A 16,364-nucleotide genomic window follows, 5' to 3' on the forward strand; every position below is an offset into this window, starting at 1 on the left:
GAAGCCAGTACCAGAGGGGTAGAATGCATAAAAGCGACTTGGGGGTTTTCCCCATCTATTAGAAGAGAGCTTCGCCAAACTGACCTTGTCCCAAGCAACGCGCCGCTGAGCACCACCCCCACGTGGCAAAGAGTAGTGCACCATCGGAGGCCGCTCCCTATCGTTGTGACCCGAGTTGAAAGATCCGATATATTTCACATGCTCTCCCGGAGTCTTTGCACAGTCAGGTCGTTGAATGACTCCGTCCGCCGGAGTTCCTGGCCGAACTTCCACACACACAGCGTTGGCGAGCTTGCCACCATCGCCGCCTTCAAACTCATCTCTTCTTCGCTTGGGCAGCCGCACAACTTCCGTGGGGTACGACTGCAGCTCACGTTGGTACCTCTCAATAGGGCTGATGGGATCAGGGAGAGCTGATAGCCATGAAGAGAAGCCCGGATGAATAACTGAGTTTCCCTGCTCGTCCAAGTTGGTGTACAGAGGTTCTGTAACCATATGCACTTCGTCTTTGTGGCAACTGCCATTGCGTTGACGCCTGCCGGCTGTAAACTCAAACGGTCCCTCAGGATTTGTCGATCCTGCTGACTGTGGAGGTGCCGGATGGTTTGGACGCAGAAACGCGTCCATAGGCCAGTCTAGGTCCATCATGTTGAGCGATAGAAGCTAGGCCGTCCTAGGTGAAGAACCAGTGACGTTGTTCTGACATGCCAACACTGGAGATTTTTTTTGGTTTTGGACAAACTGTCATAGTCCAGATCGAGATCTCCTAAGCTGAACGGGGAAAAGAAAGATTTTATGCTTTTTTGGAAGTCGTGGAAGATCTGCATTGACATGAGTTGAACAGGCTGGCGGTGGTGGGGAGGTAGCGGATGTAAACAAGCAGGCATCAAGCGACGAGATCTGGGCAGAACTTGGAAGTCAGTGGGTCCTTAACACCGCGTTTTGCTTCCCTTGGACGTTTGCCAGCTTTGCTTCAGCCCTGATTCATTCTGCGCTCACCTTACAAACGCGTATTTTCTTTGTATCAGTGGCAGGCCTGATAGGCTTTCCAGCATCATCCAAGCACCAATTTGGTTGCCGTGTTGCTCCCAAAGGGTTCGTTGAGGCTACAAATTGTACTCGCTTAGTTTTCTCTACTAAATCAACAATGTGAGAGGCACACGCATTAAGAAACTGAAAAGCTAATTTCATACAGTTAGCCGGCCCTCCTTGTATTCTCAATCATGATGATGAATATCATGGGCTGGCGTTGAATATGGGTGCAAAGATGGCGCGTTCCGTCGGGGGCACCAACTACGAAAATATTCCGTTGAACCTCTGTCTAAACCGTTCTGGAGGGATGACTGTGGCGTTCTTTGTTGATATTGCATAGCTACTCCCTTGCATCATGCAGATAATTAATCTTCTTTTTTTTTCTTTCTTTTTTTTTTTTTTTTTTTTTTTTTTTTTTCTCTTCGCAACGGAGATGCGCGAAGCAAAAAAGCAAGACGTTTAACCCACTCCACTGCGCATTGTTCGCTTTCCTACCTCGATCGCTAATATCGAGCATCCTCCCGAGCGTCTCATCGATTCACGAATGACTGAACGTCCTGTATGTTGTGCATGGCTGATGAACAGGTCCCTATACCTAGCCTACCAAGTTGAGCAGCGAGAGGCCTAGTCAATTGACAAACTTCCTTGACCACCCATTTCTACAGGCTTGCAATCGCAGCTAACCAGAAAACCGCGTATATCAGAAAACAAGCAGTACTTCTCCCGTATCGAGAACGGTTCTATTTGGTAAAGAGCCAGTATTGAATGGCGCTGATGAATCTTTTTGCGTGTCGTTGACAGGACAGTGCAGGAGTCCCAGCCGTGCGTGCAGAACTCGCGCCAAGCCCCGCGCGACAAAGAAAGACGAGGTTTGCAATGATACGTGCGAATATTTGTTTCATTCACACTGTCGACTTACCAGGTTTAGCCGCGTCGGTAAGCCGACGTTTCAAGATATTTCTTCGCTTTATGTTCGACAATATCAAAACAAGGTAAGATATTCGGACTTGTTCGTTCCGCATGTGATAATAAATAAAACAATAGTCTATACAGCTGTTTGACAAGTGATTCTCGCGCCTCTGTCCACGTGGCTGCCTCAATGCGTTGAGCATGCAAACTTGGCTGTTCAGTCGCATGTGCCGACTCGGTTTCCGAGCCGCAAGCTCCGTGAGCCGGGCCACGCCCCGAGGATGGAAAACATCAGCAGTGTGCAAGGGCTGGCCCTCTCAGCACAGGATGAGCAGTTCCCAGAGTAGCCCTCGAGATCCCAGCATGCCCAGTGAAGAACTACCAAAAATGGCTGGCCGACCCCAAAACCGCATCGCAGCTGCGTATTACCGAGGCGGCACGTCGCGAGCCATCATGTTCAACCAAAAGGACCTCCCGACAGACAAACAAGCATGGGGCCCGATTTTCCTAGGCGCCATAGGCAGCCCGGACCGGGGCTACTCGAGGCAGCTGGACGGGATGGGCGGTGGCATCTCCAGCCTTTCCAAGGCGTGCGTGATCGGCCCACCCACCGTGCCGGATGCAGACGTGGACTATACATTCGCCGCGCTGGGGGTGTTTAACAGCATTGTCGACTACTCGAGCAACTGCGGCAACATGAGTGCCGCCGTGGGGCCTTTTGCCGTCGACTCGGGCCTGGTCCCTGTGCCGCCGGAGACGGTGCTAAAGGTCGTGAAGGAAGCGCTGTTGACGCCCGACGACGGCACCGAGACCATGGTTACCGTGCGCATACACAACACGAATACGGGGAAGATCATCAACGCGACTTTCCCAATCGTCCCCGGCGATGCCGACGCCCCGAGCGGCGTCGAGGCTGCATCGCACGGCGCGTTCACCATCGACGGCGTGGCCGGCAGCGCGGCACCTGTCAAGTTGGATTTTTTGCGACCGGCGGGATCACGAACGGGAAAACTGCTGCCGACGGGGAACTTGGTCGATCAAATGGAAACGCCGTTTGGTATGGTGCGAGTAACGCTCATCGATGTAGGCAATCCGTGCTGCTTCGTGTCCGCCGCGGACTTGGGCGTCGAGGACCCGACAATGAAGGACGACGCAATCAACAGGGACGGGGAGTTGTTGTATAGGCTCGAGGAGGTCAGGCGACGTTCGGCTGTCATGATGGGGCTCGCAACATCTACCGATGATGTAGATGGGAGCGTGCCCAAGATTGGGTTTGTGTCTCGCCCAACTTTTGACTCAAAGGGCGCCGCCGTCGTCGTGCGGGCCATGTCGGTGTGGCAACCTCACAAGGCGGTTCCGGTAACTGTTGGTCTTGCCTTGGCAGCCGCTGCAAAGCTCGGTGGAAGTGTTGTTGCCGACTGTGTGGTGGGTAGCCGGCCGTCAGTGGATGGCTACGATAGCATCGACGTCCACCACGCAAGCGGTACTTTGACGGTCGGGTCCAAGTTTGATGCTGACGGTAGCCTGGAGTATGCGACTGTGTACAGAACAGCCCGACGTTTGATGGATGGAAAAGTATATTGGAAATAACAGTATATGGGCGTCTTTTCTTGTCCCGAGAAACTCAAGAATCGTATCCTCCCGAATGGATCAAGCCTTTTCTTTGTGTGTTCTGCTGCTCAAGTATCGAACAAAAATAACACAGGCTCACTTGTATGACAGTGAAAAAATTTCGTTTGCCTGCCTGGAAACTGAGCTCGACCACAACCAACCAAATGTCTCTCACATTCTCTTCAGCAGGAAACGACAAGGAACAACGGGCTCTCTAGTCCCCAAACCCAACACCAAACTCTCAAACTCTACCTTAGTGCCAGCACTGATTTACATTTGGATAGGACCAAGCCACATTGTGCAGTTCTTTGAAAATCCCGAAACATACAATTGCATTTACTCAAACTTCAACATCTGTCACGAAGGAGCTGAGAGTGGCCACCATGAGCAACACGAGTATCGAACACAAGGCCATCATGCATCCAAATAACAAGAGAAGCTACGAACCAATTCACTGTGGTATTAGTATCATTGATGAGGATTCCAAGACGGCACGGGACTGGATCCTCAGAGCATGTCTGGAACGTCAATGCTTGCGTGAAGGAGAAGCACCCGCAAGCATCATGGCTTCTTGCAACCGAATACCCTCTTCGCTCAACCTACGGCAGCTGAAGGACATACAAAACAATATACTGAGCCAATTTGATCTTGATAAGTCTGCTGTCCAATCGGTGGTTGAAGAAATACGCCGGGTTTTGCTGGTACAAAAGGTCACACCCTGAGCATTACCTGTGGATGGTACAAAACATGCTGACGACTGATCCAAAATTAAAATAAAAAATAAAAAAATTTGTCTAGGCCTACCAGAGCCTGGCTAAGGATTTTAACCAACCCGTGGTATGGATGATCTTTTATCTGATAGTTTTACGATGGCTTGAGGAGAACTTCTCTGATACTCGAGTATGTACAGGGCCTCGATCACCAGACGGATGTCATCATGGAACTCGCTTTCAACCTCGCATTTCTAGTCTGGATCTTGCTGTTCATTGCCAGCCATTGAGATGTGGCAAGCTCTCTTCCCAACCAACAACACACCAGGGAACGACGTAGACGATAGACCAAGGTCGACAGATCGAAGTCTTGTGGATGAGCCGAGGCATGTACGTCCTGTGGCTTGACTGGAAGGACTATTTTCACGATTGAAATTCCGTGGAAGGTGAAACTAATGCACCTTTCCGTTCTAGACTAATATATATTATGATTTTGTCTTGGCAGAATAAAGTAGGTGCTGCTTCGTAGTAGAAGATGGATAGGAGGAAGGTTTGTGGTCAAGGTGTACAATAAATATATCAACCACAAAGGATGTCTGTCATGTATGCCTGGTGTTATGTGTTTGGAGGATTATATGTTGCCAAGATGCCAATGGTCAGACTGTGATCCAACAGCAAGACTTTACCTCGGTTCGATTGCATTATATCTCGAGATACCTCGGCTGTTGGCAATTGCGGCTGATCGTATTCCATGCCATATTGGTGAAGACAGAGGTTGGAGTGTAGATGTGCTACAATGCAAGGCCTCGATATACGGATAGACGACGCAAGCCAAGCATCACCAAATTCAGGCCTAGGGCTGGTTAGCTCCAACGAATCAAAGTCGGTCTCCCAAGAACCTATCGTTGATGAACTCTGATTTTCGATTGGATCGGACACCCAACCGCCAAGAGTGTGTAGAGTATATCATGCAGCCATGTCTGTGAATTGACAAACCAAAGCAAGCTGCGGGTACCCATCCTTACAGAAAGTACGGAATAAGTGAGGTGGCAACCCTCAACAGGAAAACAGTGATCGAGTCGCCTACGCTCACAGAGGGTGAGAAATCCGGAGTTGCCTTCGAGGCAGGACTTGGTTTTCTTTACGCTCACACGCACACACACAGACACTCATGCCAAGAGATCCCGTGAATCAGCTGGATGTAACCCCGCGATCATTATTCGCAGTCAGCACCCGACGAGGAACGCCTGCTCACCGATACTTACTCCCTAAATCGGATGTCGGCCGTGTGCAATAAGTTTCTTGCTACGTATGCGCTTCAGCTGAGCTCCAGTTGGTTCTCTCGTCTACCCAACGTCGGGGTTACCGGCTTCTTTTAGCGCATCTTCATGGGGCCCCAACATGTCTTGCGGTTTCTTGGCTTTCTTGGATCAATTCAAAGGGATATCAATACGGAATCTAAGGTTTTAAATGTACCTAGTTTGGGCAGTCCATATTCTTGGGACTTAGCTCATGGGTTTTGTTCAGATCGAGGGTTCCTGGCTTGTCGTCTGTCTCTTTTTGGCTCCGCCTAGTAGACGAGCTGCGCAGCTGTCAGCTCAGTGCAATAGTAATTCATAACCCTAATTTTATGGGCCTTATTTACCGAAGCTACTTTAGTGTTCACAAAACGGCACAGGTACCACGGAGCAATGCTACAGTGCACCAACCAAGAACTGCCTGTCGCCATTCTGCACTGATGATCTTGTACCGAATCAAAGCAAAATGGTAAACAAGGTTTCGATGCACACCATCACAAGACTTCTGGGCAAACAAGCTTTCCCATTTCAGGCAGCTGCTCTGAATTGTTTGAATACTGTAAGCTACTTCTCCTCACTGAGCAAGCACGTCGCAATATTTCTTGTTTTGGGTCAGCAACCTTTTTTCTTTCTTTAATTGGCTTGTTCCGTTCTTTCTTTTTCTCCTCTCCCCGCACCGTCTTTTCGTCAGCTGGAAAACAAAGCTGGCTTGACCAAGGTTGATCTTATTGTTAATGGATTGGATTTCCATCTCCTTTTCTGTGCACAAAACGCAAAAACTCCACTCTCTCCACATTGCCACAAACTATGACCCGCAGAAATTCCCCCATATGGAGTCCTAGCCGAGCCGCTGCCATCCTATATGATCCACATCTCCCCTCCCACTTAGCGCGGCATCCACCGTCTCACGCAGCGCTAGGCCAGGACAGGGCTTGAGGGATGAGAAGGAATTCCTTCAAACTCCTACTGGACCCAGTCTACCCCGCAACACAACCTCTCCCCCTCAACCACTAGGAAACCAAGAAATGAACTGTGGACAACCCCCAAGACATTGTGGGCTAAAAGCCCCCGGCAGATGCACCAAACAACCTCTCGCCTCCCTTGAAAAACAAGTCCAATTTGACTGAGCTAGCGAATTGGGACTTCGCCTATCGGGGCTTTGGGAATTGAATAACAACCTGGTCTTTCTGGGGGAAACCGATCTTTCCAACGCAACCCGTTTACCGTCCGACCGTCCGATAGGTGCTTCTGTGGTGTCGCCTAAGGCAGGGTGACGCTGCTACCCACACCCTTTTTTTTTTTTTTTTTTTTTTTTTTTTAACCCACTCGTTCAAGTCCCGAACATGTCCCACGCGGCAGCTCGAGCGCAGCCTCCCACTTACATCAGCCTCTCATTTCATCAAAGTTATGTCAAGCCATATGAGTTATATGGTTCTGGTTGATGCGGCACATACTTTAAATATATCCCTTTGCCGCCAATACGTCGTGTTGTGCAACCAGACCACTCCTACACAAGAGAAACGCCCGGCAGTTAGACTATTCGTTTTCCTGGCATACTTTGCCGAGACACCAGAGGAAAACAAAAAAAGAAAGAAAAAGCAGGCAAACTGGAACAACTGTAGCAGTATTCCAGTCTAGATTACAAGTATAACCGATTGTCAAAGAACGCAGAGCCCCAACATTTCCACCACTACCTCTCCCACAAGAGCCCAGCACTATGGAACTGTAAACTCTCCCCCTTTCTCTCTCTCTCTCGAAAGCTTCAGCATGGATGCCTGAGCCTCTAGCCAAGGTTAAAGCAACGTGCCAAGAACATGGTCTGGATGTAGTCAGAATGAGGGGGAGTATCCATATTTGCTGCCCTGTACGGGGGAATTCTTGGCGTGCAAGGTGCCCAGCCCATAATATCAGCTGCTCGAGGCAGTTGGGGTGGTATTTTTCTTTCCCGCAGATTTTGTCTACATGGTAGGGAAAAGCGCAACGATCGGGCCGACCTGGCAAGACAGTATAACTAGTAGAGGACGGGAAAAATGCCACTTGAGTTGACGCAAGCGCAACACGCAGTGAGGGTAGAATGGGCAAGCTGTATGCTCAGAGTCAGCGCACCTCGAGGGTTCCACAGGCTCTGATAACATGGTACAGTAGTGGCGTGCCATCCTTCGGAAGATGCGACCAGGCCGGGAGACTGCATGTACTCGTGTATTCGTGTATTGCCAAGCCCTATGTGGAATTGATTGAGGAGCAATATACTCAATGTGGTAAGTCGTGGACCCTCACCAAAAAAAAGTCGAGATCCTTTGACTTTTTGTACCTTTCGCATCCCTTGCCCACCACCCATCCAGCCGACCTTGTTACCCCATTTGGGCAAGATCACTAGGTACCCCCCAGCATGAAATCACTTTAACTTGGTTCTGTACCAGTAGGTATTAAACCCACGGTCCTACCTCGTCCCATCATCCAATGTTCACCAAGGGTCCTTCTTTTACCGCATTCCTTTATTTCTCATTGCCAATTCGCGTCTTCTCCTCTTCTCCATTCGAGTGAGAAACAAGGACAGCGAAGATCAAATTGGTAACCTTTGGTCGAGGATCCTCTTCCAGGCACATTCCCCTGGAGTTGTTTGCGAGCACTATACGATACCCCCGTGAGTCTCACTCCAGGACCAAAGGCCGATCAAGCAACCGACAAAGATGTCCGACTTTGAGAAGGAGAAGCCCCAGGGCATCGAGGCCGAGCAGGAGGCCAGCATTGAGTCCCCGGCGACGACACAGCCGCGGCCAGAGGACTTCAACTTCACCCCGGAGGAGCAGAAGAAAATCAAGCGGCGCATGGATCTTCGAATCGTCACCACCCTGGGCTTCATGTACTGCGTTTCGCTCATGGATCGCACCAACCTGGGAGCCGCCAGTATTGCTGGCATGGACAAAGAGTTGCGCCTCGACATCGGCGACAGATACGTGAGTGGTCTCCTACTCCATATACTCGACTTATCTATCTTGTGTGTGTATGTGCCGCGGAGTAGTCAGCTGACCAGCAGGTGCCCAAATAATCTAGAGCATCATCACTTTGGTCTTTTTTATCACATACACTCTGTTCCAACCACCATCAACCGTCATTGTGCGTGCTGTTGGCCCGCGAGTTCACCTTGCACTCATCACAACTCTTTGGGGTGCCGTGATGATCGGCATGGGCTTCGCTCCCGACTGGGGTGCGATGGCTGGACTGCGTGTTTTGCTAGGTCTCCTCGAGGCTGGATTTTTCCCTAGCTGTGTCTATTTGCTCAGCACCTGGTACACTAGATGTGAGTGTTTTTTTTTTTTTTTTTTTTTTTTTTTTTTTTTTTTTTTTTTTGCTCGACGCTTGCAACGAACAATGCTGACCATCACCTTCCTTTACTAAACAGACGAGGTGGGCAGACGTTACTCTGTCTTTTATCTTATTGGATGCGTTGCAAGCGCCTTCAGTGGTATTCTTGCCTTTGGTCTGATGCAAATGGCAGGCCTTGGCAATCTCAATGGGTGAGTGGGGTTATTTTGGACTTTGGAATAAAGGGCCGTCACGACAGCATCCGACTCTTAGGAGCGGCGGCCCCTTATCATGTTCAGCAATGACAAAGACCTGGCGTATCAGTACGGACAACGAAGAGGCTAACCGGCATTTCGCAACGCAGATGGCGCTGGATTTTCATCATTGAGGGTATCATTACCTGTCTTCTGGGTATCGCCGGCTACTGGCTCCTCGTCAACTTCCCCGACTCGACACGATCGAACTGGAGCTTTCTGGGCGACCGCGAGCGGGCCTGGATCGTTGCCAAGATCAACGCCGACCGCGGAGACGTCAAGGTTGACTCCTTCAGCTGGGGGAAGTGGCTTGGTGGCGGCGCCGACATCAAGATCTGGCTGTACGCCTTCATCTTCTTTAACTCCACCACCATCACCTATGCGCTGGCCTACTTCCTGCCCATCATCCTCAACCTCAGCCTCGGCTTCGACGTCGGCACGTCGCAGTGCCTCGTCGCTCCCCCCTATGTCTTTGCCGGCATCATCATGTTTGCGGGCGCGGCGATCGGCGACAAGTACCACGTGCGCGGGCCCATCATCGTCTTCAACATGCTGCTGTGCGTCATCGGCCTACCCATCCTGGGCTTCCACGCCAACGCCAAGGTCCGCTACTTTGGCGTCTTCCTCTGCACCGCGGGCGCCAACGCAAACATCCCCGCCGTCATGTCGTACCAGGCCAACAACATCCGTGGTCAGTGGAAGCGCGCCTTTTGCAGCGCCACCCTCGTCGCCATGGGCGGCATCGGTGGCATCGCGGGCAGCCTCGTCTTCCGCAGCCAGGACAGACCCGGCTACAGGCCGGGGCTGTACGCCTGTATCGCCTGCGCCCTCTGCAACATCATCTGCGTCGGGATCCTCACCCTCCTGTTCAAGAGGGAGAACGACAAGGCTGACAAGGAGGGCAAGCAGCTCGAGTGCTCTGCGGGCGACGATTTCCAGCCCGGGTTCAGGTACACGTACTGAATGGATTTTGATGACTGCGTGGGGATTGCAACAGGATAAAATGTGTATTTACGGCTGGACTTTTCTTTTCTCTTTTGTTTGGATATACTATGAAGCATGGGAACATGTGCACATTGCTAGCGTCGTGATTCCCAGGAATGGACATGAATTGATCTTGACCGTCTAGCCATAACTCTACATCGTGTTTTGTTGACACACTTTTGAGCGTAAACCTGTTCTCTAATTCTGCTAGCCAACACCCAAAATAACAATTTCTTTGATTAAATCCGCAATTTGCATTCTTGCTCGAAAAAAAAAACCCCTCCTCGTTTCCCAATCTGGGTGGTGTAGTGAAAGCACGGAGCAGTCGTCGCCTTGACCTTGACCCTTTCCCGGTAGAACGGTGTGCATCCCTGCTGCATAGTCACAGCTGACTTGCAGGCTTCCTGGCCCCAATGCCATGACCTCGTCGATCATATGATCGGCAACAAGTCAACAGAGTATTGGGTTGTGATTAAGTTGCCGATCATCCCCAGGCGACGTCCCTGCTTCCTCTCTACGAGATTCGGTGTCTGCATTGGTTCGAGGTCTTGATGACGACGTATTGCACTACGAGGTTTGAGGGCATTTTCTTGAAACTCAGTCATCCCGACAAGCATATTATTGTTGACAAAATGTGAAAATACTCTGTATTTGTTTTAGCTAACCCTCTGCCAGACTAACCCAGGCTCTTCTTAAACAGAATGGAAATGAATGTCAACCAAAATTTATGAAGAAACAGAGTTAGCCAGGTATCGCTGTATGTGCACACTGGATAGATAGTATTAATTATAGGGAGTCTATGGTACTATGTCTACACTAGTCTATGCCAAAACAGGCTCGTCATGAGAAACCTTTCTACCGGAGCTGCTGGCTGTACTGGATATTGTCTCCCGTTTTCTTGGATATAAAACGACTTCCCCTGGCCCATTGCTCTCCCAACTGAAATCTACTCAAAAGCCAAGATCGCCATTAGGCGTCAGCACGAGGACTAGAGGCAGCCCTATCTTCCGAGCTGGCGCTCCTAAGCTCCGGAGAGCTCAATTTCTCCTCAAGCACTTCGGGAACTGCCTGGCCAATGGTAGTCTCCGTGCCTCCGAGCTCCTCGAGCGTCTTCCTTGCCGTCTCTGGGACCAGCAGAGTTGTAAAGAAACCCAGAGCCATGATGCAGGCAAAGATCTGCATGATATGGTTAAGCCACGGGGCAGCCCACTTCGGATCCGTCTTGGCAAGGGTCGGGTTGGCACCGATGTCCTTCAAAGGCCCAAATACGACCTGTGCAATGATGGCACCCATCTTGCCAGATGCTGCCGAAATACCGTGACTAGTCGAACGGTAGCGTGTCGGGAATACTTCACCTGGGATAATAAAGGTGGTGCTGTTGGGTCCGCAGTTGAAGAAAAACTGGGCGATGGTATAGAGAGCCAGAAGCTCGTTGCCGGTGAGGTCCCAGAATTTGAAGCCGATGACAAAGAATATAAGCGTCAGAGCAAAGAAACCAAAAAGTTGGACAGGTTTGCGTCCAACAGTGTCAATGAGCGCGGCTGATACCCAGTAGCCGGGGACGGCACCAGCGAGAACGAGAACGAGGTTACCAACGGCAGTGTTGTAGAGGATCTGGTACATGTTGCTGCCGCCGGACCAGCCGATCGCATTCAGAATAATGGGGTTGTTGAGGCCAAGTCCGTAGAATGCAATGTCCTATGAAACAAAATTGTCAGCCATTTTATTCAGAAAGAAGTCATTGTCATCTGGGGAATAATCATGAACCTACCAAGAAAAACCAGGACAAGGCACAACCGAGAAGAACTTTCAGGTTCTTCCACTGCTTGTAGTGCCTCATGAACTCGGCTCGCGAAGCCGTTTCCTCCTCAGGGCTCTCATTGACAGAGACAGTGGCGTTTGCGTCAGCCTTGAGCGGCCCCTTGGCGTTGTCTGCGTCGTTCTCAACATCGAAAGTATACCGCGGGGTTTCGGGTATCGTCAAGCGGAAGTAGAGAGCGATGCAGCCGGGAATAGCACCAAAGCCAATGATAAGTCTCCACATCCTGTCGACAGCGGTGAGGCAAGCACCTGTCGTTGAGCAAGTCGCCGAGCTGGCCGCCAGTTCAAGCTGCGATTTGAATGCTGCTGAGAGGACGAGCAGAACTAGGGCAGCGCAAAGCTGACCGACACCTTGCATGGCAAATACGGCGTTCATCATGAAGCCGCGCCACTTGGTGGTTGCGAATTCGGAGGTGATCGTAGCCGATAGAGGGTAGTCTCCACCAATGCCGATGCCCTGGACGAAATTCACGGTTCAAGGTCAGTCTTCTGGTGTACTTTGCTTATTAACGAGTTCAAAAGTCATAAGGGTGACAAACCATGAGGATACGCCAGAAGACCAAGAGGCCGATGATGGAAACAGCCGGAGAGTTGGAGGACAGGGCCTGAATCAGAGTGGTTACGATAATGATAATAAGCTCAACACCATATATCTTTTTCCGTCCGATCCAGTCTGCAATGACTCCAAATCCGACCTGACCGACGACGGTTCCGCAAGAGGTAGCCACTTTTATTGCTGTGTCATCCTGGCTCGAGATCTTGCCGTTGAAGAAGACAATTCCAAGGAGACTTGTAATCAGACCAACAGCAAAGATGTCGTACTGGAAGAAGAGTCAAGAGTCAGTATGATCATCTACCCCCAATAAGAACGAGTGATATTGGGTCAAGGCGACTGACTGAATCGGTCATAAAACCGATACCTGCGATGCAAATAGTCCTGACATGGTACCACCCGAAAGGTGCACGGTCAATCTCTGCAAGAGCCAGTCGACGGCGCTCGGCTCGGTCGTCAATGTGGGCAAACTGGTTGTTAAAGTTCTTGAAGGCAGAGTTGCCGCCAGCAGTCAAGTTGTTGGCCTTGACTGCTGTGATGCGCTCAGCATCAGGGGTCGTGATGACGCCTTCGGACGCCATGGTGGTAAAGAACCGAAGCAAGACAGACTAAAAGAATGACAAAAGGGATGCAGCTTGGTGTTTCCCAGAGCACGAGGAGGAGAGAAACAAAAGGCTGGGAGGATCAGGCTAGGATTCGACGGGAGGCAGGATAAGTTTATTTATACCTATACCTTTTTCTCGGCCAGGTAGGCCCGCAGCCCTTTTGGAAACCTTGGCGAGGTTGGTGAGCTGCCTGCAGCTTGGTTGACTTTTGGGTCGACATCTAGTTCTGGGCTCTGGGCTCCAGTCGATGTGGGGATGAGCAAGTGCAGTATCGGCAGGGTCTGGCCAGAAAGCAGGGGCTGGTGGCTCCTTCTTGCATTTGTGTAGCTGCTTTAAATACGGGTACCTGAGGTACGCAATAGCCCAGTAATAAAGTGAGATTGGAGCACGCTTTTCACCTTGTTGCTCAGTTAATCCATTTAAGGCGGTTTGCCCACACCAGCCCACAAGTAGCTCGGATGAGAAAAGGGGACCAATTCCACTAACTGGGAAATCCCAGCGAGATACGTGGGATACTGAGCAGGGTTCATCGCGTCCCTCGTTTCGTTGCCTCCAAATAAGCATGAAAGAGCTTTTTTTTTCCTTTCCGTTTCGCTCATGGTAAATATCCGAACAAAACTTATCATGAGGGATATCTTCAGTAAAGTTTGTTAATTTATGTCTTGCCCTAAACAAGTAATGACATGACCACGTTCATGCAGCCAGCCCTCTTCCAGTTTGGCCCGCACTGGATCCAACGCACCATCTTGCGGGAAACCTTTCAACCAGTCTCCGGCCTGGTCCTCTGCCCTAGGTTGGTAGGTTGCGGGGGTTCAATATCCACAATAATGTTTGGGGTGTGCAGGTCTTGATGTTTCCCATATAAAAAAAAAAGTTCGTTCAAAGCAAAGAAAACCTTCTATAAACTACACAAGACCGACGTTCAAAGTACCGGTCTGGCTCGACAACACGAAGCAAATGGTCACGCTACCTCTTTCCTCTCTTGGTTGCTGGCAGGATGCCAAGCCAAACGTCAACAGGATAAGCATTCTCGAGTTTGCTCGGCATCTGAAAGCCAAGACTCTAAAGGTAGCTGACGCCCGTCGGGGAACTTTCGAAGCTTGGCAAATAACACACTAGGATGACACCTTGACTGTCGCGGAATTCGTGCAATTTTTCTCATATTTTACTACTCAAGCAAGACACAAAATGAAATTTACCGCCAGCAATAAACCTAACTTGGACCTAATGACCGATCAAGGTTTTATCAGCTCGTCAGAGGTCTACAGAATCGGGTACCCCAAGGTTAACTCAAGTCATGTATGGAATGAAGCTCTTCAAAGTCGACCTTTGCCTTACTACAATAGCACATGCTTGCCAGCACAACCAGGGGGGAAGCTTCACGCCGCGTAAGATGGTGAAACCCCGCCTTACCCAGTGCAGCCCCTCTGGAAAATGTACAAAGTGGTATCGCAGTGGAGCCGGGGAAAACAATGTGATAACGGCACCTTCCCAGTCTTTAAAATTCTACCCAATTATCTATCTCCATTCTGGCACGTTTCTAGATCTAGAGCTGTCATTTGCCGTAGATCCGGGGGAGTTTTTTCTCCTCTTTGAAAACTCTTTCCTTGCGCCCCGAGCCCAGCCCGCGCGTAATAGACCCGGCCAAGCCCGAATCGTCCGACAACAGAATTTTCAAAGCGATGCAATTATCACGAGGCAGGTTAGGCCACAACCTGGGCCCTTGACGCACGAATCGGGATCCACGGTTGGACAAGCCGCCAACGGGAGAAAGGCTCAGACCAGACTAACCCAAATCCTGTTAGTGTCCCGAGCAAAGCGACTATTAGTTGCACACCATTCGGGTTTGCCAAGGGAAAGTTTTGCGAAAGCAGACAGACTTTAGAACTTAGTTCTGGCCCTGGACCAACATATCCTTATTACAACCAATAAGACAGCTTGGCCGAGTGGTTAAGGCGGCAGATTTAAGTTCCGTACATCTGATGTGCGACACACTTGGTCTCTGCTCTCGAAAGAGTCGTGAGTTCGAACCTCACAGCTGTCATAGCTTCGTATTTTTTGTTATCGAATTTTGTTTTGGCGCCCCCAGAGCGAATCAACAGACCTACTGATCCTTTAATGGTTTGCACTCTCCTCGCCCTGTTATTTCCTTTATTTATCCTAGTTCACGCTTAAATTTGGGCTGAGGTTATTTGCTCGGCTTCTAATTTTTGCAGGTAGTGAGAGAAAAACAACAGAAATCGGCAAAAGCGCGGGTAACAGTTCCGTATGCATTTTGTCGACGACCTATATATATAATTACTGGCAAGTCAGGCTCAAGTTGCTCGGAAATGTTAAGTGACTGTGACCAACCAATACAGAAGGATGTACGTAAACCATTTAAAGAAACACTTGTTCGTTAAGTTAATCTTATAGAGAGAACGATACTCTGTGTAAGATAAATATTCGACGCGCTTTTTGTACATTTGATTACTATCGCTACCTAACGACCCCCTTTGCCATCGTGAGCACCATTACCGGCATTACCACTGCTATCGCTGTTACCGGCATTACCACTACTATCCCCATTACCAGCATTCCCACTCCCATCCCCATTACTAACATTACCACTAATACTGCCTTTGCCACCGCTACAAGAATTACCAGCATCACCGCAGCAACAACACCTATAAATACTTTGATTCAAAATGAAATAACAGAGTCTATCAGGCATTAGTTTAGGTAGTTCTTGTTCTTCTTAAAGGTTGCTGGGAAATGATCAATATTGTACTTACCCAGGCGAACAAGACCCCCCGCACATTACGCAGCTTGAATCAGAATAATAAGGATCTGAGCGAGGGAGAATTTTCACAAGACCGTCTGCTTTAACGACGTTGCCTCCAGCAGGGACATTGACCTCGCTTCCAGTCTTCCTACCGTGGACATGAGGAGAGGTGCAACTGCAGGGGCTGCAATTACCGGCTTTCGTACGGGTGACGGGTAAAGCGTTTGCATAAACGCCAAATGCTAAAATGGCAAGGTACTTTGAATAACGCATATTTAGTAGCGAGGGCTGGTTGGTTTTTCGTCAAGACAATACGCAAAAGGTGAAATGGGGAGGAGAGGTGTAAGAAATTGTGTGAGGGCGAGCACATAGAAAACGAGATAGAAAAGCTATTTGTACGTGCACATCAGGGTTATTAAGTAGAGGTTGCAATAATTGTATTATCCGATCGAGAGCCGATAACGCTTCACTGAAATTTTCACACAACAAGATCGTTCTACCTCCTTCATTTTTACAT

General features: G+C 49.8%; 4 protein-coding genes across 4 annotated transcripts in view; 2 read left to right on the plus strand and 2 right to left on the minus strand.

Moving 5' to 3' along the window:
• Positions 1-648, minus strand: part of PpBr36_06436 (uncharacterized protein) — a gene marked incomplete at both ends in the record, with an annotated part of 2,546 nt that extends 1,898 nt beyond the window's left edge. The window contains one exon of the mRNA XM_029893581.1: positions 85-648. Coding sequence (XP_029745527.1) covers positions 85-648 — 564 coding nt within the window. The remainder of the gene's footprint in view (positions 1-84) is intronic.
• A 1,494-nt stretch (positions 649-2,142) lies between these two features.
• On the plus strand, positions 2,143-4,552 carry PpBr36_06437 (uncharacterized protein; the record flags this gene model as incomplete). Its single annotated transcript, XM_029893582.1, has 2 exons — positions 2,143-3,470; positions 4,432-4,552. The coding sequence occupies 2 exons, from the start codon at positions 2,143-2,145 to the stop codon at positions 4,550-4,552; spliced, it is 1,449 nt and encodes a 482-aa protein (XP_029745675.1).
• A 3,698-nt stretch (positions 4,553-8,250) lies between these two features.
• On the plus strand, positions 8,251-10,083 carry PpBr36_06438 (uncharacterized protein; the record flags this gene model as incomplete). The annotated part of the gene is made up of 4 exons (XM_029893583.1): positions 8,251-8,517; positions 8,615-8,861; positions 8,964-9,078; positions 9,231-10,083. 4 exons carry the CDS (start codon positions 8,251-8,253, stop codon positions 10,081-10,083), a joined length of 1,482 nt encoding a protein of 493 aa, XP_029745518.1.
• Positions 10,084-11,073: 990 nt separating this feature from the next.
• On the minus strand, positions 11,074-13,059 carry PpBr36_06439 (uncharacterized protein; the record flags this gene model as incomplete). The annotated part of the gene is made up of 4 exons (XM_029893584.1): positions 11,074-11,802; positions 11,876-12,382; positions 12,465-12,746; positions 12,823-13,059. 4 exons carry the CDS (start codon positions 13,057-13,059, stop codon positions 11,074-11,076), a joined length of 1,755 nt encoding a protein of 584 aa, XP_029745517.1.
• Positions 13,060-16,364: the final 3,305 nt, after the last annotated feature.

Source organism: Pyricularia pennisetigena, assembly GCF_004337985.1.
Source record: "Pyricularia pennisetigena strain Br36 chromosome 4 map unlocalized Pyricularia_pennisetigena_Br36_Scf_6, whole genome shotgun sequence".
NCBI lineage: Eukaryota > Fungi > Ascomycota > Sordariomycetes > Magnaporthales > Pyriculariaceae > Pyricularia > Pyricularia pennisetigena.